The following is a 22,434-nucleotide window of genomic DNA, read 5'->3' as shown; positions in this document are numbered from 1 at the left end:
TTTTTTTTTTTTAATATATCTGGGCAACAAGATGGGCCTGCTGCTCTGGTTGCTAGTTTGGCAGCAATGGTGTGTTTACCACCTGTCTCTGAGTGCATTTAGTAGCTGTAGGAGTGTGTGTGTGAGTCTCTGATGCTGGTTGCATAGGCAGCTGAGGGCAGGTGAGGCTTGTATTGGCCACCATCTGTCATTGATCCAGTGGTGCTGAAGTGAGTGGTGGTACTTGACTGTCAGTAGGGTGCAGGTGTGATATATTTGTCTGAGTAGGGTTCCTAGCTCCCAACTGTTGGGGGGAAGGTGGAAGGAAAGAAAAAGAACATGGAAAAGGAAGAAAAAAAAATAGAAAAGAAGAATGAAACAAGGGGAAGGGAAGGGAGGGGATATCTGTTAGGGAAGAAAAAAGAAGAAGGAAAAAAAGCAACACAGTAGTGGCATCAATGCTTACCAAACATAGCTGAGGAAGAATAGCAGTACTCACTTCATGAAAGCATTTACCACAGAGGGTCCAGAGTGAGGGTTATTGAACACAGAGATGGTGAAGTGTGGGACACTCACTCTGCAAAACCAAAAAAGAAAAAGAAAAAAAAAAGGAGAAGAAGGGTAAGAGGAAAAACTGAAAAAGAAAAGAAAAACAAGCAGGGGGAAGAGGGAAGAACTAAGAAGAAAGAGAAAAAGAATAAAAAGCAGGAAAAAAGAGAAATGGCAAAGTACTGACACAAGTATTAACCATCAAAAACGACTACAGTGGGAACATGGCACTCACTCCATGGGACAGCACATCACCATCTAGGGAGGGGCATGGGCATGTGCTGATGATTGTGAAGTTGGCAGCAGGCAGGCATCTAGTCTATGGATTAAAGAAAAAAAAAGGAGGAAGAGAAAGAAAAGAATAAAAGAAATAAACAAGAAGGATGGATGGAAGAATTGAGAAAAGAAAAAAAGGAAAAAAAGCACAGTACTGGCAGCCCTTTGTTATATTCTAGGAACTTTATAGTTTTAGATTTAACATTTAGCTCTTAAATCCATTTTTACTTTATTTTTGTAGATGGTGTGTGGTATGTATCCTGTTTCATTTTATATAGTAAGATTTTCATATGAGATAGCATAATATTGTTGTTGTTGTTATGTGCCTTCGAGTCAGACCTGACTCATAACGACCCCTCCTTGGGTTTCCAAGGTAGTATCACTACAGAAGTAGATTGCCCAACCTTCTTTCCGAGGAGTGGCTGGTGGGTTTGAACCACCTTAGGCACTATGCTACCAGAGCTTCTAGCATGTTCTAGAGATTATAATATGCATCATTAATTTATCACAGTTTAATTACCACAGCATAATATTGTTGTTGTTGTTGTTGTTATGTGCCATTGATTAAGACCCGACTCATAGCAACCCCTTCTTGGTTTCCGAGATGGTATCACTACAGAAGTAGGATTGCCCAACCTTCCTTCCAAGGAGTAGCATAATATTAGCGATAATTAAACTGTGATAAATTAAGGATGAGTATTATAATCTCTAGAACAACCATTTCAAAAATTATGAAAAGTTTAATTTAAAATCCAATAATTGATTTAAGATGAAATATTAGTGGATATTTAATTAACTGAAAATCAGTCAAGAAATGAGAAACAGAAAGAAAAAATATATGGAATACTAGACAACAATAGGGAGATGATAGAATTCAACTCTACCATATGAATAACTACACTAAACACAAATTGGGAGCTCTGGTAGTGTAGTGCCTAAGGAACTTGACTGCTAATGAGTAGGCTGGCAGTTCAAACCCACCAGCCACTCCTCAGAAGGAGGGTTGGGGAATTCACTTCCATAGTGATACCACCTCAGAAACCCAAGGAAGGGTCACTATGAGTCGGATCCAACTCAAGGAAGTGTGTTGCATTTTAACCAGCTTTAGAGGGAGCTCTGGTGGCATAATGCCGAAGGTATTTGACGGCTAACCAGAAGGCTGGTGGTATAAATCCACCAGCCACTCCTCAGAAGGAAGGTTGCACAATCTACTTCCATAGAGATACCACCTCGGAAACCCGAGGAGGGGTCGCTATGAGTTGGGTCCAACTTGATGGCACATAACAACAACAACAAACACACACTGAACATTTCAATTAAATTTTTCAAGATCAAATTGTTTTTTGCTTTGGATTTTTTGTTTCAGTAATGGAAAGCATTTGGAATGAAATAAAGAAAGGTTGTTTTTTTTTTTTTAGGTAATATGCATTTTGATACAATTAATGGGACACATATCCTGAGGAGTATCATTTCTTCAGATTCATGCAGTTACTCAGGTGCACATCAGAAGGCTGAATGAACTAAAAGTGGGATGGCAGCTTCCCATGGAATCCAAATGCAGAAAATATAGGTGGATACTACATGTCCCACGGGTAACAAAAAGGTTAATAGTTGAGATAGCATGTTTGGATTAAGTAGTAAATCTCAACTATATGCTATCTTAAAAAGACATAGATAAGATGAAAGTAAAAATGTGACAAAAAATATACCGTACAATAAATATAAAAATTTCCTTTTTATGTTAGGTGTGGTTACATCCATATATATAAAAAAAATTATACTTCAAGACAAGAATTAACAGATTAAAATAAGCCTCAATAAAATTAAAAAATAAAGAAGAAGAAATTTTACAGAAGTTGTTCTCTAACTACAGTGGAATTAAATCATAATTCAATAACAGTAAGATATATAGAAATTAAACAATATGTACCTAAATAATCCATGGGTCAAAATATAAGAATACAATAAAAATCTCATACTTTAATTCCTACTTCATCCTTTATTAATTTTGACTTCCACAAGTCACTTTCCTTCTTTTTGTCTCAATTATGTCATCTTTAAACCCAGCTAAACTGTTAGAGCAATTCCTGAATATCAAACATATCAGTTGGTATATTTTTCCATCACCAAAATAAGTACATATTGTTTCCAATAGTAATAATAGTGATAAATTCTGTATTTGAATTGAGACAACTATTATTTTTAAAATACTTTATTTGAACTTAATACATAATAATGTAGATAATTTTAAAACTTCCATGAAAATATAACTTTCGGAGTGTCACTTTCCACAACTTTGTGGATAATGAAAGCATTCAGAGGTCATGTCAACTTAAAGCATTACAGATATTCATGAGAGTTAGAATTAACTGGTTCATATAGAGGTAACAGGAATCTTACAAATTTCTTTCACATCTCATGAAATGAGATATTTTAAACACAAAGCTCTCTTCTTTACCATAACTGAGAGTTTAAAATTTCAGCATCAAATGCAACAGTTCATCTGGGGTTTTTAACAGTCTCAAGATAATGTGCCTGAGTGTGGTTCCCTTTGTATTTATCTTAATTGGTGTTATGGTTACCTAGTGCCGCTTGGCAGGAATATACCACGAATGAGATAGCTTTAACAAACAGGAGTTTATTCTCTTACAGTTGGGAGGCTTTAAGTCCAAATTCAAAGTGTCAGCCTCTAGGGGCTGGGTGAGAGCCCCTCAACCTTGGGCTTCAACTCTGCCTCTTGTTTCTGGCCCACTGAAGCTGGAGGCTTTTTTTCACTCAGACAGCTACTGGCTGCTGGGACTGACAAGCCCAAGGTTGACAAGTAAAAGGGCACAGTCCCAACATTACCAAACCACAAGGCAGACCATTAACTCAAGTCCATTGAAAGTCCCAAGGTTGGCAGGGCATGGCAGGCTGCTGAACAATGACATGGATACATGCAGGGTTCATGTGTGGCATAAGCTAGAGACCATTCCCAAAGCTGCTGCTTATGTACAGGAGGGCGACCAGATCCCTAAAGCAGCTATTCAACTACTTGTGGTAGATCCCACCATGGAGCTGACTGCCAGTCTCATCATGGGGAATAACTACCACCAGCTGCCCAGCCACTCAACCAGGTCCAACCAAGTTGACATACAACTTTAACTACCACAGTTGGGGTTCATGGATCTTTATTTCAGGTGATTCTTCTTCTTTTTAAAATACATTTTATTGTTATTTATTTATATGTATACACTGTACATATAATTTATGAACAGTGAAATACACAAAATTAAAGTGACACAGGTTATGCTTTTTTTTTTTTTTTCCCAGTGTTCCCTTCGCTTCTCCCCTATCCCTCTTTCAGGTGATTCATTAAAATCAAATCTAGAAAACTTCCAGTATTTCTTTTTTTTGTTTCATTCCCTCATTCTTCTCCCTTTGGGACTTCAATTACATGGGTATTGGGTTATATTTTACTGTCCCTTAGGACTGATCACTGAAGCATTGGTTAATTTTTCAAAATGTCTTTCTCTCTCGTTTTTTATATTGGGTAATTTCAATTGATTTATCTTCAAAATCACCAACTCTTCTGCTAGCAACCTCCAATCTGCTGTTGAGGGAAATCAGTAAATTTTTAATTTCAGATATTTTATGCATCAATGCTAAATCTCCATTTGATTCTTTCTATAATTTCTATTTCTCAGTTGAGATTTCCATCTCTTCCCTCTTATTGTCATCTCTATCTCAAAGTTCTTGATCATATTCTTAATAGCTGCTTTAAAATCCTTTTCTGCTTATTTCAATTTCTGAGTCATCTTAGCATCTGATTTCTATTGACTGTTTTCCTAATTTCCTACTTATTTGTATGTGTAGTAATCTTTGATTTTATGTTTGCCATTGTCGGTGGTATTGTGTAAGGAGTCTGGATTATGACATTTCCTCTGAAAACATGTTGAATTTTTCTCTTTTTTTCTGGCAGATAGTTAAATTGTTTTAAAGCAGATGTCTTTTGGTTTAAGCTTACTCTTAGGCCGTGGTCCTTTCTCTGAGTCATAGCTCTCATTTTTAAAGTGTGGCCTTTTTCTTGTTGTTCAACTGAATGCCTTAAGTGCTCAATGAGGTCTCTTCCTTCTGGTACTTCAACATCTTCCAGTACTATAGGTCCTCTGGTATTTCCATTTAACACTTGGTCTTGAAGCATGCAATCTCTGGTAGGCCTTGTGGAGTTTCTCTTCTCATGTACATCACTCAGACCTTGGCCGAGAATCTGTGGCAAATCTCTATGCAGACTTCTCCCCCACTTTATCTTTATACAGTTACTTTTCCTTTGGCCACCTTCCCTATATATTACAGGTCCTTCTGCACCCTGGCAGTCTGATCTCTGCCTCTTCAGCTTAAAATGATGAACTGGGCTCTACCTCCCTAAAATGGGACAGGAAATAATCCCAGGAAAAAAACTTTAACTATTATAGGACTTACCATGTGTATTTTCCTTCTCTAAAGGAACCCAGTCCTGCTCTGATCATTGTTCAATACCTAAAAACATTTGTCTCATATATATTGTCCACTTAACATTGTTTATGGAGGGAAGGCAGGTCCAGTACCAGTAACTGTCACTGCTGAATAAAAAAATCCTTGGGTTTATACTTAATTTTCACAAAGCCTAGTGAGGTAGTTCTTGTAAAGTAGTTACTATTAATATAATTCAATTTTACAGAGAAATAAACTCAGACTAATTAGTGAGTGGAGGACTCAGAATTTGGACCCAGGCAGTCTGATTACAGACCCTGTGCTCTGATTCAATATACTGTGCTGTCTCTGCAGCAAGAAATTATGTTTATTTCCTTTACTACAATTCTCACACTCTTTATTTATCTCATATATGTATTCATATTTATTTATTTACTGTACTTTTGTTTGCTGCCTTTCCTACTGGTATCTAAATACCATCTTTTTTCTATTTACAATTGTTACCCAGCTACCTAACACAGGGACAGGCTCTCAGTGGGTATTCCATAAATATTTATTAAATGAATGAAGAATGCACATTCTACCATTATAAAAAAAAATTTTAAATAGGATTTTTTTTTCCATATATTTGCAACTTCAGACTTCTTCTTGTCTACCACCTTGTGGCATCAAAATTCTGCAACACACACACACACACACACACACACAAACTAGAGTTGAGGAATATACAAAGAAGCATCATTAGAATCTTTACAATTATGTAGAATGTAATTATATGATAGGAAAATAGTTATAGCAGGATTTTAACTCTTGGTAAAACAGCGGTAATTAGGAATCAGTCTTTGGAGTGCTTAAAACACCTACTGATAAACAATGGTACTAATTTGATAAAGTCAGTAAAGAATCCATGTGTCCCTTTGACTGAGTCCTTTTGGTGAGTCTGGATATTACTTTTGGTTGAAGTGAAAAATAATATCCATTTTTGTCACTTGGTGTTTTGGTTACCTAGTGCCACTCAGACAGGAATATACCACAAATGGGATGGCTTTAACAAGCAGGAGTTTATTCTCTTACAGTTTGGAGTGCCAGGCTCTAGGGGCTGGGTGAAAGCCTCTTGACCTTGGCCTTCAGCTCTGCCTCTTGCTCCTGGCCCACTGAAGCTGGAGGCTTTTCTTCACTCAGCCAACAGCTGGCTGCTGAGATTGAAAAATCTAAGTTTGACAAGTGAAAAGGCACATTTCCGATATCACCAAACAACATGGCAGGTCACTGATTCAAGTCCAGAAAAAGTCCCAAGATTGGCAGGACATGGCAGGCTGTTGAACAACAACTCAGCTACATGCAGGGTTTGAGTGTGCCATAAGCTGGAGACCTTCCTCAAAGTTGCTTCTTATAGACTGGAAGCAGCCCACAGCCCTAAAGCAACTACTCAGCTGCTCTAATAGATTCTACCATGGAGTTAATTACCAGTCTCACCATGGGGAATAACCACACCCAGCTGCCCAGCCACTCAACCAGGCCTAGCCAAGTTGACACACAAACTTAACTACCACACTTGGTATATGCTATTAGAGAAAAAACAACAAAAGAAAAGCCTGTTGTGGTAATCGTTGCCTCTAGAGCCCTTTGTATCACTCCTTATCAAAATATATATTTGTTGGACTTAAAGCCATAGAGTTATGGTTCTCATCATGTTCTATATGACAAAACAATATTCATTTACTTTTATCAGAAGCAAAATTATATGATGGTTTGTAGGCTAATTTTTGTGCTAACAAAGTCTCCTAAATATATGCAGTAGACCTCACATTTACATAAAATTAAAGAAAGGATGCTTCAGCAAATGCAAATAAATGCAAAAAAGGAATATTATAATTTTGAGCCAGGATTAGTATCAAGCACCCAATGTGGTAATAATACAAAAGCAAAACCCTGTATGCAGTGTATAGCTTAATATAAGCTATTTATAGACAGAGTATCTTAGTAATTCATTTATTTATTTTGAAAAATATATTTATTGATTATATTTCAGACTGTTTTCAAATCAGGGATCTTTATATTAGGATCATATGTACTGATTTCCACAGTTCTGTAATACGACAAGCCCAATAAAATGATTTATTTCATCTTGTGTATCATTAATTGTATGAATTGACAGTTTAACCTCTGTGGATTTGCATTTCTTTCTTAATGTTCAACTTAGAAACAGAAGTAAAAATTACTTTACAGTAGGAAAACAGGGTATAAAAGTTAATCCTAACATAATAAGGAAAATCATTTTAATATTCACCATTATGTATCTGCCCCTTGGTAATTTTCAAGGTCTTGAAAGATCACTCTTTGTTTAAAAATATAAGTTTTCTCAGTCTAAACAGTGAGCCTATTGAAGCTAATCTTTCATTCTCAGGATTTGTAACATTTTATCATCCCTATGTTTGGATTATAGTGAAATATATGGATTTGTCATTCACACTATTTATTTTTGAAAAAATGTACTGAATATTGATGTGACACTAGAATCTTTTATAATTAGAAATTATTAGAAAACCTATCAAGCACTCTGATATCCAGGCTATATTTCCTTGAAATATAGGCCATATTGGTGCTTCATTTTGCATGTCACAGAGAAGGTGATGTATAATTACTTTTAGTCATCTCATTTCATTATTGTTTACATATGCCTATAGATTTTTTCTGAACTAGTTCCAATTTCAAATATTTTTTTCATTGTGCTCAAAAGTTACTCAAGTATTCCAGAAATTCCAATATTTTGACATCCTAAAATACATGTTTGGGCAATCCTACTTCTGTAGTGATACTGCTTTGGAAACCCAAGGAGGGGTCGCTATGAGTCGGGGTCGACTTGACGGCACATAACAACAACAACAAAATACATGTTATATTTCCAAATATTGCTTCTTTCAAATGGAAATGGAGAAAAATTCTTTGACAGACCATATGTCCTGATATTGGTTTTATAAACTATTATTGTATAAAATGCTTCTAGATTGCAGGTACAGAGAGTAGACTTTTCTTCTGGTGTTGGAGGAAATCTGCCTTTAGGTTCTGTAGTTTTCTTAAGCAGGAGAATTTCTCTCAAGCACATTATCTTGTAAATTTCAATGTGGTTTCACTGTCTGCAGGTCCTTGATGTCAAGCTTAAACCCACTATTACTCTCCTTAGGGCTGAGATGAATCTTGGTAGAACTTTTATATCCTAGTGGATGTGGGGTTGTAAATTACTTTTATCATGCTGGCAGATCTCTTGCTTACATGTTGTTGTTGTTGTTATGTGCCCTCGAGTCAGCCCTGACTCATAGCGACCCCTCCTTGGGTTTCCAAGGCAGTATCACTACAAAAGTAGGATTGCCCAACCTTACTTCCAAGGAGTGGCTGGTGTGTTTGAACCGCCAGCCTTCTGGTTAGCAGTCAAGTGCCTTAGGCACTATGCTACCAGAGCTCCTAATAATGGGTCCTAATCTAACCGATAATTACATTTCCTACTGGTTATTAACAAAGCAGGCAATATGTCTTCATGTTGATATTATCTTTGCCATTGCATCCAAAAGAAGTACAGGACATGAGATCAAAAAATGGACAGTACAAAATTTCTAGATAAATTCCTCTAAATCAGGAGAGGAGAGTTAGAGGCATCGTAACGTGGAAGAGTTATTTGAGAGGTGTTCTGTAATTATATTTGCTGTAGCTTAAAACTGATTGTTACCTGTGATGAGAACAAACCAAGATAGATATGTTTTTATAGAAAAAATGATAGACTTGAGTAACTCTGAGGGTTCTAGGAAGTCAGGAGAGAATGTAATGAGACAGAGTTCTGAGAAGAGATAGAAATAAGACAAAGAAAACTTTAAGAACACAGAAAAAAAAAAAAAATGTTTTCCACCTTTGAACAGCACAACATCCATCACTCAGAGCACTCTTTGAATCAGTTATGACGTCACCAAGTAGGCCACAAACTTTCATGTTTTTGTTCATGCTTCAGTCAGAATTCCCTTCTACTTTTGATCTCTTCTGCCATTTTAGAAAATCTCTATAGCCTTCAATACCATGTCCCTTACTTACCTTATTCTCACCTGCCTTCTTCCTGCAGCACTTTGACACTATAGTTATCTGCCTTTTTATCTTGCCCTATAGTCTGACTACTTGTTCTGTGTCTATTTCTTTCATTAAGTTCTGTGATCCCCTTTGTGGTCTCCATATTTTTCTAGCTTGACATAAATCAAGTAGCAAACAAATGATTTTTGTTTCTTCTTTACATTTAAATGAAATGGAAGCTGATCCCTACAGGTTCAAATAAAACCCTCTGCTTGGATGGATAGTACTACTAACTCATGGTTATTAACAAACAAACAAAACAAAACAAACAAGTTGTGGTCAAGTTGACTCCAACTCATGGTGACCCCATGTGTTTCAGAGTAGAATTTTGGGAAGCAGATTGCTACGCCTTTCTTCCGAGGTGCCCTGGGTGCATTTGAATCTCAAGCTTTTGGTTAGTAGCTGGGTGCTTAGCTCTTTACACCACCCAGGAACTCCTCTTGTGGATTTTAATATTTTCTATTACCTGTGTGCATGATTCAGAGCAAGGTCAGGTTTCCTCATTCGTAGATAGCATGTCACAAGCTTTGTCTCGATGAAACTTGCCACACTTGATATATTTTCAGCAGATGCTTCAAATGGCTTTCCCAGAGCTGCCCCTTTGCTGCAAAGCTTTAAAAAATACAATACTTTAAATTTCCTAATATTTTTGGCACTTAATTTATCTTCTAAATAGGCAAAACATATATATGTATGCATATTCTTTCTAAACTGCAGATAAAATATTAATATTTTGATTATAAATTAAATAAATAGCTTCTGCTCACTATTATATAACCATAATATAAAACAAGTAACATGTTTTACTGTAAAATGTTTCCTGTACATTATTTTTAAAAGTATAATGATAGATTTTAAAGGAGTGCCATTTGCTAAGAATGTCTATTTTAAAAATAAAGCACACAGTAAGCAAAGATATTAACAGAAAACCAAGTATAAATCTTATTAAATACCAGTGCTTTTATGAAAACCCAGCTGAGCGATGATCTAGCACACTATCAAGTTTGATTTAATATAATAAGGGGTATTGGAAGTAAACTCCTAGGAGCCATTAACATGATCGGTGATTAATTTGAGTCTGAATCATATTCTCTGGGATGTTATTGAAAGGAAAGAAGTGAAAATTTATTAGAATTTATTGGCAGAGGCCACAGTATCTGAAAAACATGGCAAGAATGTGGAATTCTTAATAAAAATTCCAGGAAGTCAGTGGTTTCTGAGCATCATAGATAAACTGGAGAGGAAGAAAATAAATTTCTGGGACAACCCCAAACATTAAGGGTCAATATATGACAAGCAAAGATCAGTCCTTTTTTCCCCTCTGCATTTTCTAATGTGTCTTGAATTTAAGGCTAATGGGGCAGGAGAAACCTCACCTTCTGTTTAGTGACCTTATTTGGTATATCCACTTCCTTTGTTCTTTTTTTTTCTCTCTTTGTGCATACATCGGCGGAAGGGGGATTTTCTCACAGGGGATAATAATATGTGGAATTAATACCTATTTATATATACATTAACATAAACCTGATTGTAATCTGAATCCTCCTTGTTTAAATGCCACAATTTAAACTAATTTTTCTTTTATTTCATTAATTCTTGAGACTGGCATAACATTTATATTAGTATCATTGTCAATTATTATTACTTTTTTAAAGCTCAATTTTGTTATTTAAGAATGACTAGACTGATAGCCAGAAGACTGGGGGTTCAAACCCACCAGCCACTCCTCGGAAAAAAGACTGGGCAAGCTACTTCCATAGAGTTATATCGCCTCAGAAACACAAGGAGGAGTTGCTAGGGGTCAGATTTGACTGGATGGCAGTGAATTTGTGCTTTTTTTTTTTTTTTTTTTTTTAAGTATATTTTATTTGGAAGGAGCCCTAATAGCATAATTGTTCAGCACTCAGCTGCTAACTGAAAGGTTGGTGGTTGTAACTTGTGCAGAAGGTCTTCAGGAGAAAGACTTGGTAACCTGCTTCCATAAAGGTCACAGCCTTGGAAACCCTATAGAGAAGTTCTACTCTGTCCTATCAGGTCACTATGAATTGGAATTGACTCGAAACAGTGGGTTTGAGTTTTTTACATTCTGTTCCAAAATGTATTTCCTTTCTTAATTTTACCCAGAAAGTATAAGTCAAAAAAAAAAATTACAATGTGAACACTTAATATCCCCTAGTTGAATTGGGAGCTCTGGTAGCATAGTGCCTAAGGCATTTGACTGCTAACCAGAAGGCTGGCAGTGCAAACCCACCAGCCACTTCTTGGAAGGAAGATGGGGCAATCTACTTCCGTAGTGATACTGCTTCGGCAACCCAAGGAGGGGTCGCTATGAGTCGGGTCCGACTCAACGGCAAATAACAACAAGTTGAATTGTGACGGCACTTAACAACAGTTGAATTGTTAGTTGCCTGATGATATCATCTGTTGCTTGAATTCTGTAGGTCTAATTATTTTTAATACTTTTTACCAATTTTATGGGTGAGAACTGGTACTTCAGTCATCCAGTCAACCCATTACTATTTGCTATTATTTGTCAAACAAAAACTGTCACTTTCATATGTTAATTTGTATTAAATAGACATTTTTTCTAATTTTGGCTATTTTTAATTTTACTGCAAATACCTGTTTTCTATTTCTTGCCAGTTTTCATTGATAGTTTTTAAAATTAATTTTAAGAGTTCTTCAGATATATAAACTATTAACCATTTTCCTGTCAAAATTCTATATACATATTCAAATGCCCCAAAGTATCCTACAGACATGAAATTGCCAACTTTTATTCATATTCTTATAAAGGCTCTCAGAGTATGTACAGTGTATATAGTATGTTTGGTTGTTGTGTTGTTATGTGTCGTCAAGTCTGCCCCGACTCATAGTGACCCCTCCTTGGGTTTCTGAGGCAGTATCACAATCTACAGAAGTAGACTGCCCAACCTTCCTTCCGAGGAGTGGCTGTTGGGTTTGCACCACCAGTCTTCTGGTTTGCAGTCAAGCACCTTAGACATTATGCTACCAGAGCTCTGTATAATAAGTAGTATATGCTAAATGCTATCTACAGGCCTACCTTGAAGATTTTGTGGGTGTGGTTTCAGACCACTGAAATAAAGTGAATATTGCAATAAAGAAGTCACACGAATTTTTTGGTTTTCAATGCATATAAAAGTTATATTTACACTACACTGTAATCTAGTAAGTATACAATAGCATTATGAAAAAGCTTGAAATGTTGTGAAAATTATCGAAATGTGACATAGAGACACAAAGTGAGCAAACATTGTTGGTTATTGATACCAACAGACTTGCTTGATGCAGGGTTGCCACAAACCTTCAATTTTTAAAAAAAGCAGTATCTGTGAAATGCAATAAAATGAAGTGCAATAAGATGAATTATGCCTGTGTAAAGATTTTCAATTATTTTGGAAAGAAAAAAAAAAGACTTTTTGTAACGTGGAAATTACAATGAAAACTACCTCCATCAATGCTAAGTTTGGATACTTTCATAAAGATCAACTGGTAACATTTATAATAAAGGAATCAAAACATTTAATACAGATTTAGTGATTATCCCTGAGAATCTGTCTTTACAAAGGTTAAGGTGGTTGCAAACGAACCTTAAAAAATAATTTTAAAAAAGTTTTGTATTATGAATATGTCAATTTAGGACTGCATTACCTCTTTTCTCTCAAACCGCAGCAGAGCCAGAAATATCTAAACAGTGCAATTCCAGGAAAAAAAAAAAAAAAAAGCTTTTGTCCGGTATAACTCTTTACAAAGCCAGATTCAATAGAAAATAAAACGGGTAGAAACTGTGTAGTTTTATTTATTTATATCTCATAGTAGTAAAATTCTGGACTTACTTAATTTTATCTTATAAGTGAAATAAGCATCCCTCCCTCAAATTTTAAATACCCCAAGTTGAAGAGTCCACCTCTTATGGAATCTTCACATAAGCTCTTAAAACAAAGATGAAATAAACAAGTAAAACATTGTGTGCCATCTTTGCCTTTCCTATGTGTGTTATTCTCCAACATTATGGTATGGACAGCTTCCTTTGTAAGGCACACATTCTGTGGGTTGAATGCAGAGACCATTTGAGGACTAGCTTCCAGGAAGACATTCAGATCTTTCATGGCAGGAGGAAGCTGACCTTAAGGTTTCATAATAATAAAGGTTTTAGCTATGAACAGCAAGAGAGACTGAAGAATAAATGGCTGATCTTCTAATGTCTGTAATATTTTCTACTTGTATGAGATTCAAGGGCAGAAAAAGCATAAAATTGATCAGTCTGAACACACTAAAGAGAATACTCTATGAAACCAAACTATTAGACACCAGTGAAAGACAAGGAAATTTTTTTTAATTCACATTTAAATGGAGAACAGGGAACCTGCTGGGTGGGTTGCATGAATATTTGTGGCAATCTTAATTTATCCATCAAGCATTCTAACATTGAAACTTTACTGATTTTTATCAAAATCTGTTTCATTTGATCATGCCAAAGTAGTCCACTTTTGAAATAAGCTTTGCAATGAAGCAAATTATTGTAAAATGTATTGCAGTAAAAGGCAGAATTTTAGGAACATGTACACTTACTTACAAATTTACTTTTGGAAATTGTGGTACAAAGGGATTTTAAGATTTCTTTAAAACTACAAATAAAAATAATGTTATGCTCAATAAGTAAAATATTACATAATGAGTATTTGCCCACCCTATTCCTGAGAATCATTTTCAGTGGTCCCTGGAAGCCCTCTAGGAGAGAATAGTAAAACTTCAAAATATGGTATTATTTGAGTTATTAAATGCTATAAGTAAAGCAATATATCATCCATTCATTCAGTAACTCCTTAAGGTATTTATTCTATTTTTGAAAATGAAAAAAATATCTAAAGAAGGAGAGAAAGTTATTCATAACCCTATCACTATATAATTTATATATATTTTTGGCATATTTCCATCTATTTTTCATGTTTTGTATCATAATAAAGATTATACATTTGCACATATACATACATATATAATTTTTACACTTTTCCACAGTTTTTTATATATGTTTTTAATTAAAAATTTACCCATATTTCTTAAAAAATAATCAGTTAACTATTATAGTTGGGGATTTCAATAACTGCCCTCAGCAAATGATAGAACTACTAAACACAAAACCAAAAAGAATATAGAAATATGAACAACACAATAAACTAACAGGATCTAACTGACATATATAGAACATTCCAGCCAACAAGAATAGAATACATATTTTTGTCAAATATTCATGGAAAAGTCTCTAAAATAGACCATATTCTCTAAATCAAAACAAATTTCAACCAAGTATAAAGAACCGAAATTATGTACAGCATATTCTCTGACCATAATGGACTCAAAACTTAAAACAGTACAAATAGAGAAAAAGATGACACAGAAACATACACAAAAGATATAGACAACAGAGGCAAATGCTATTATAGGCAAAATACTATATTACTGATGGCAGCAAACACTAGTCTATGGGTAAATGCATAGACAGGTGAGAAGATCAGTGTGGGTAGGTGAACAGGAACATACTCATGCCCATGTATAAATTTGGCTGATGATATTCTTACTTGTATTTGTGCCACAAAAATATCCATATATATTATAGAAGTAATAGGGGACAGGGTTGGAGTAGCTTCTCAGTGACAACCAATCCCCTTGAGGGAGAGATTCACCAGGCCTGTGGACTTGGAACTAGGGTCTTGGAGGACATCAAGCTCAATTGGCACAAAATAGTACATAAAAATCTTGCCCTACATCCTACTTTGGTGAGTAGCACCCGGGGTCTTAAAAGCTTTCAAGCAGCCATCTAAGATGCAACTATTGGTCTCGCCTCTTCTGGAGCAAAGAAGAGTAAAGAAAATCAGTCATATGGAAACAATTACTACAGGGATATGATGGATCATGGAGAGCTCAGCCTTCCCAACCCTGAGACCAGAAGAACTAGATGGTCCATGACTACCAGTGCCAACCATCTGGAAAGGGAACAAAAGTAGAGATCCTGGATAGAGTGGGGGGAATAATGTGGACAAAATAATAATTAAAAAAAAAAAAAAATGACCAGAATTACTGATTGAATAGAGATGGTTGGGACCCCTGAAGCTATGGCTTGGGTTATTCTTTGGATTTGGAACTGGACTCACTTCCATGGATTAGCTCTCAGCCAAACAGTAGAAAGGCCTACAAGCAGAACACCTACCCCATGGAGATGCACCCACCTACCCTAGGGAGACACACCCCTTAGATCCATCAACTATGAGACATAAGAAGGGCAGTATTTGCATAGAGAGAAAGTTGGACAGACAGAAATGCATAGACAAGAAGGGCACAGGGAAGGAGGAGGAGAGCTTCATATTGTTGGGATTGTGATCAGGGCTTTGAAACCAAATGTGCATGAACTATTGAGAGTGAAATGAATCTGCTTTGTAAATTTGCACCCAAACCACAATAAAAAATTAAAAAAAAAAAAAAACTCAAAAGTACAAAAAATAAAACATTTTTAAAGTGAGAAAAAGACATGAACAAACATTTATTGAATAAGATATACAGACTTATATCTGCAAATAAGTACATGAAACGATGTTCAACACCATTAGCTATTTCTAAACTCAAACCAAACCCATGGTTGTTGTGTCTATTCTGATACATAGCCACCCTATAGGACAGAAGTTCTCCTTAGGGTTTCCAAAGCTGTAAATCTTTATGGAAACAGACTGCTTTCAGTTAGCACCTGAGTGCTTTAACCACTGCATTGCCAGGGCTTTTTTCATTAGATTACTGTTGTTGTTGCTGTTGTTATGTACCGTCGAGTGGGACCCAACTCATAGCAACCCCTCCCTTGGTTTCCGAGGCAGTATCACTGCAGAAGTAGATAGCCCAATGTTCCCTCCCAGGAGTGGCTGGTGGGTTTGAACCACCAGCCCTCTGATTAGTAGTCAAGTGCCTTAGGCACTTCGCTACCAGAGCTCCCCATTAGATTACCAGACACTGACGTGGGACTCAACAATTGCATTCCTGAGTACTTCTCCCAGAGAAATAAAGATTTATGTTTACACAAAACCCCACACATTAATGTTTTCAAGTAACTTAATTTGTAATAGCCCTAATGTTTTCAAGTAACTTAATTTGTAATAGCCCCAAATTGGAAGCAATCTAGGTATTTTTCAATGGTGGAGAGTTAAACAACCTATGGTACATCCATACTGTAGAATATTACTCTGCAATAAAAGGGAATGAACTATTGATACATATAATGACTTGAATGGATGTCCACAGAGATATGCTGAATGTAAAAATTCATCCATAAAGGTTACACTTTGTAAGATCTTGTTTATCCAACATTTCACAATTAAAATAGTTATATATATATATATATATATATATATATATATATATACTATCCAACTTGGTAGTTAAGGTTGTGTGTCAACGTGGCTGAACCATGACCTTGTGTGGCTTCGCAGCTGGGTGTAGTTATTCCCCATGATGATGTTGTTGTTAGGAGTCAGCTCCAATTCATAGCAACCCTAGGTACAACAGAATGAATGCTGCCCCATCCTGGGCATCCTCACAGTCCTTGCTATGTTTGAGCCCATCATTACATCCACATTCATTGTGTCAATCCATCTCGTGGAGGGCTTTCCCTTTTTTCTTTGATGCTCCACTTTACCAAGCATGATATCTTTCTCCAGGGAACGGTCCCTTTTGACAACATGACTAAAGTAGGTGAGACAAAGTCTGGCCATTTTCACTTCTAAGGAGTTTTCCTTCTGTATTTCTTCCAGGACAGATATGTTCGTTCTTCCAGTAGGACATGGTACTTTCAGTATTCTTTGTCAACACCACAACTCAAAGGCATCGATTTTTCATCAGACTTCCTTATTCATTGTCCAGCTTTCACATGCATATGAGGCACTTGGAAATACCATGGCTTGGGTTAGGTTCACCTTTGTCTTCAAAGTGGTATCTTTGCTTTTTAACACTTTAAAGACATTCCTTGAAGCAGATTTGCCCAGTGCAGTATTATGTTTGATTCCTTGACAGCTGCTTCCATGGGTTTTGTTTGTGGATCCAGGTAAAATGAAATGCCTGAAAATTTTAATCTTTTCTCCATTTATCATGATGTTGCTTAGTGGTCGAGTTGTGAGGATTTTTGTTTGCTTTATGTTGAGATGTAATCTATATTAAAGACTGTATAGTCTTTGATCTTTATCAGTAATTTCTTCAAGTCATCTTCACTTTCAGCAAGAACATTGTGTCCTCTGCGTAGCCTGGGTGTTAATGAGTCTTCCTCCAATCATTATGCTGATTTCTTATTCATATAGTCTGCTGCTCATCTGTCAGTTTCTCATACTCTCGTGGCTTGTGTGTTGCTGTGAGGCTGGAGGCCATGCCACTGGTATTTCAAATACCAGCAGAGTCACCCAGGGTGGACAGATTTCAGCAGAGCTTCCAGACTAAGAAAGACTGGGAAGAAGGATGGGGCCGTCCACTTCTGAAAAAATTGGTCACTGAAAACCTTATGAATAACAGTGAAACACTGTCTGATAAATTACTGGAAAGCTTTATGAATAGCAGTGAAATATTGTCTGATGTAGTACTGGAAGATAAGCCCTCAGGTTGGAAGGCACTCAAAATATGACTAGGGAAGAGCTGCCTCCTCAAAGTAGAGTCGATGTTAATGATGTGGATGAGGTAACACTTTCCAGACCTTCATTAGTGATGGGGCATGATTCAAAATGGGAAGAAACAATTGGAAACAATTATTAACAATTCATTAATAATCAGAAAGGGGAATGTATGAAGTATAAAGTTGGGAAAACTTGCTTGTTTTTGCTTTCTGCCATCGAGTTGGATCCTACTTATAGTGACTGCTTCTTGGGTTTCTGAGGTGGTATCACTACAGAAGTAGATTGCCCAACCTTCCTTCCGAGGAGTGGCTCGTGGATAGAAGATACCAAATGTGAGATATAATGCATAACATCTATATCCTAGGCATTGTTGTTGTTGTTGTTGTTGTTATGTGCCGTCGAGTCGGCCCCGACTCATAGCGACCCCTCCTTGGGTTTCCGAGGCAGTATCACTACGGAAGTAGATTGCCCAACCTTCCTTCCGAGGAGTGGCTGGTGGGTTTGAACCGCCAGCCTTCTGGTTAGCAGTCAAGTGCCTTAGCCACTATGCTACCAGAGCTCCTATCCTAGGCATTCCTAGGCATTAGTGACCTGAAATTGACTGACATTGGCCATCTTGAATCAGACAATTATATGGTTTGCTATGAAAGGATTGACAAATGGAAGAGGAATGGCATCATATTAATCATGAAGAAGAATGTTTCAAGTTCTATCCTGCAGTACAATGCTGTCAGTGGTAGGATAATATTCATATCCCTAGAAGGAAGGCCAGATAATACTACTATTGTTCACATTTCACACCAACCACTAAAGCTAAAGATGAAGAATTTGAAGATTTTTCCCAACTTTTGCAATCTGAAATTGACCAAACATGCAATCAAGATGTATTAATAACTACTGGGGATTGGAATGAAAAAATTGGAAAGAAAGAAGAATCATCAGTAGTTGGAAAATATAGCCTTAGTGATAGGAATGATGCTGGAGATCACATGATACAATTTTGCAAGACCAATGATTTGTCATTGCAAATACCATTTTTCAACAATATATACAGTGACTGTACATATGACCTCACCAGATGGAATACACAGGAATCAAATTGATTACATTGGTGGAAGGAATATAGCAGTCAAAAACAAGGTGAGGAGTTGACTGTGGAGCAGACCATTTTGCTCATATGCAAGTTTGAGCTGAAGCTGAAGAAAATTTAAACAAGTCCACAAGTGTAAAAATATGACCTTGATTATATAACATCCAAATTTAGATACCATCTGAGAATAGATTTCAGACATTGAATACCAATGATTGAAGACCAGATGATGTCATCTTGATGAGATGACATCAAGAACATCATATATGAAGAAAGCAAAGCATCATTAAAAACACAGGAAAATAAGGAAAAGCCAAAATGGTTGTCAGAAGACAGTTGTTCTTGAATGTAGAGTTGCTAAAGTGAATGGAAGAAATGATGAGATAAAAGAGTAGAACAGAAGATTTTAAAGGGTAGTTTGAGAAGACCAGTAAAGTATTATGTGCAAAGACCTGGAGTTAGAACTTCAAAAGAGAAGAACATTCTCAGCATGAAAGAATTGAAGAAAAAATTCAAGCTTTGATTTGCAATATTGAAGGATTCTGTGGGCAAAATATTGAATGATGAAGAAGCATCAAAAGAAGATGGAAGGAAGGAATACACAGAGTCACTGTACCAAAAAAATTAGTTGACATTCAACCATTGCAGGAGGTAGCATACAGTTAAGAACCAATGGTATTGAAGGAAGAAGTACAAGCTTCACTGAAGGTACTGGCTAAACACAAGGCTCCAGACATTAACGGAATACCTATTGAGATGTTTCAACAAATGGATCCAGCACTGGAAGTGCTTACTTGATTATGCCAAGAGACCTGGAAGACAGTTACCTGGCCAAATGACTGGAAGAAATCAATATTGTGCCCATTCCAAAGAAAGGTGATCCAACAGAATAATGTGGAAAATCTCAAACAATATAATTCATATCACACTCAAGTAAAATTTTGCTGAGGATAATTCAAAAATGGTTTCAGCAGTATATTGACAGGGTACTCCCAGAAATTCAAGATGGATTCAGAAGAGGATGTGGAATGAGCGTTATCATTGGTGAAGTCAGATGGATCTTGGCTGAAAGCAAAGAGCACCAGAAAGATGTTTACCTGTATTTTATTGACTATGCAAAGTCTTTCAACTGTGGGGATCATAGCAAATTATGGATAACATAGCAAAGAATGGGAATTCCAGAACACTTATGCTCATGAGGAACCTGTACTTAGCCCAAGAGGCTGTTGTTGAACAGAACAAGGGAATACTGCTTGGTTTAAAACGAGGAGGTGTGTATGTCGGGGTTTTATCCTTTCACAATACTTATTCAATCTATATGGTGAGCAAATAATCTGATGAACTATATGATGATAAACTATATGATGAGATTGGATGTAGTGTAATCATTACCCTGGTGGAATCTTCTCTGAGCAGTTGAGCAGTTCAAGGAGAGTTGCTTTCGAGGTATGGCCTGCTTCCGGTATTCTGTGTTTGGTTCATGATCATCTCCAATTCCTGGACTTGGAATCAGAGTCCTGTGACATTGCCTGTTGATCTTGGAATTGTTGTCTTCACAGTCTGTGGCCCAACAATCTGGCATTTTATCTGCTTATTTTGGATTCTTCAGCCTCAGAAGCCAGCAGTTGTGTGAGTCAGCAGAAGCCTCCAGCTTGCTCCAGTGGGCGTGAAAGAGCTGAATTGCAAGATCAAGAGGTTTCTACCCTGTTCTTTGAACTGGAACTCTGAATACAGACTTCTAGCCTCCTAAACTGTAAGAGAATAAATTTCTGCTTGTTGAAACCATCCACTTGTGCCACTGGACAACTAAAACACAACTATTAAGCACATTAAAGACATATGTCTGGCAGTAATGAATACTGAGGTCCTAGGTAAGAGTAACCCCAGCTATGATGGTTAAGGTTACATGTCAGCTGGGTTGGGCCATGTTTCTTAGTGGTTTGGTAATTATAAAATGATGTAATTTAGTGGTTGTGTAATGATGTAGTCATCCTCTATTTTGTAATCTGATACAATCTTCCTCCACTTTCACACAATGTTGATTTTTACATAATGATATGACCTTTAGAATCTAACCATGTTATTAAGTGGGAAGTGGGTGTATTTTTATTTTTTACTTTACTTTTCCTAGTAATTTATCTTTACTATATTTAATGAAGTATCAGTACACAACAGGTAGGGAAAAAACAAAAACTGATTCTTCATCACTGATAGTAAGAAGAATGTACTAAACTGTCCATCTAGAGATACAAATGATAAGAAAGAAGAAAAAGATTCTATTGAATTTTATTATTAAAAATGACCACTGATAAATATTAGTGTAGGATCTATCTGTCTATCCATCCACTTAAAAACTGGCATAATTATTATTATCTATATTACTGTGTGGGAGCTCTGGTAGCATAGTGCCTAAGGGGTTTGACTGATAACCATAAGGCTGGTGGTTCTTCAAATCTACCAGCCACTCCTCAGAAGGAAGATGGGGAAATCTACTTCCATAGTGATACTGCTTTGGAAACCCAAGGAGGGGTCACTATGAGTTGGATCTGACTCGATGCAGTGAGTTTGGTTTTGGTTTGTATTAGTCTGTTGGAGCCCTGATGTCACAAATGGTTGAGTGCCCAGCTGCTAATTGAAAGGATGACAGCTCAAACCCACCCAGGGGTGCCACAGGAGAAAGACCTGGTGATCTGCTTTTGTAAAGATTATAGCCAATAAAACCCTGTGAGGCAGTTCTGCTCATTACATGGGATTGCTATGAGTGGAAAGTGACTTGATGCCACCTAACAACAACAGAAACAACATACTACTATATAACCTGCATTTTTGTTTGTTTCTCTGAATATATTATGGGAATTTCCAAGTCAATAATTAACATTTTTACCATTTAAAATGATGGCATAATTTTACTAACTCTTCCTTTAATACCTTTTCTAGTGAGAAATTTCTACTATGACATTGAATGGTTCCAATATCATAAGCAATATACACTGAACAGCCTTGTATATACATCTTTTCCTGATATTTGATCATTTTCTAACTCTGATATTATATCCATTCCTACATATTGGAAGGGAGTGCTGGTGGCGTAGTGCTTAAGGCATCTGAGTGCTAACCGGAAGGCTGGTGGGTCAAACCCACCAGCCACTCCTTGGAAGGAAGGAGTTGCTACTTCCGTAGTGGTACCACCTTAGAAATTCAAGGAGGGGTCGCTATGAGTTGGGACTGATTCGATGGCAGTGAGTGACATATTGGAATTACTGAGTCAGGGGTATTCTTTCCAATCTGAAAAATACCCTAGAATATACACCTTTA

The 22,434-nt window shown here is 36.6% G+C and overlaps 1 protein-coding gene across 1 annotated transcript in view; it reads right to left on the bottom strand.

Moving 5' to 3' along the window:
• SPATA16 (spermatogenesis associated 16) overlaps window positions 1-22,434 on the bottom strand; it is a 452,504-nt gene that overhangs the window by 289,443 nt on the left and 140,627 nt on the right. The window contains exon 5 of the mRNA XM_007948101.2: window positions 9,836-9,981. Coding sequence (XP_007946292.2) covers window positions 9,836-9,981 — 146 coding nt within the window. The remainder of the gene's footprint in view (window positions 1-9,835; window positions 9,982-22,434) is intronic.

Source organism: Orycteropus afer, unplaced genomic scaffold (genome assembly GCF_000298275.1).
Source record: "Orycteropus afer afer isolate SDZICR_OR568_19922 unplaced genomic scaffold, OryAfe1.0 scaffold00202, whole genome shotgun sequence".
Classification (NCBI taxonomy): Eukaryota; Metazoa; Chordata; class Mammalia; order Tubulidentata; family Orycteropodidae; genus Orycteropus; species Orycteropus afer.
Note: the sequence above shows the minus strand (reverse complement) of the source record. Positions and strands in the feature narration are given on the sequence as shown.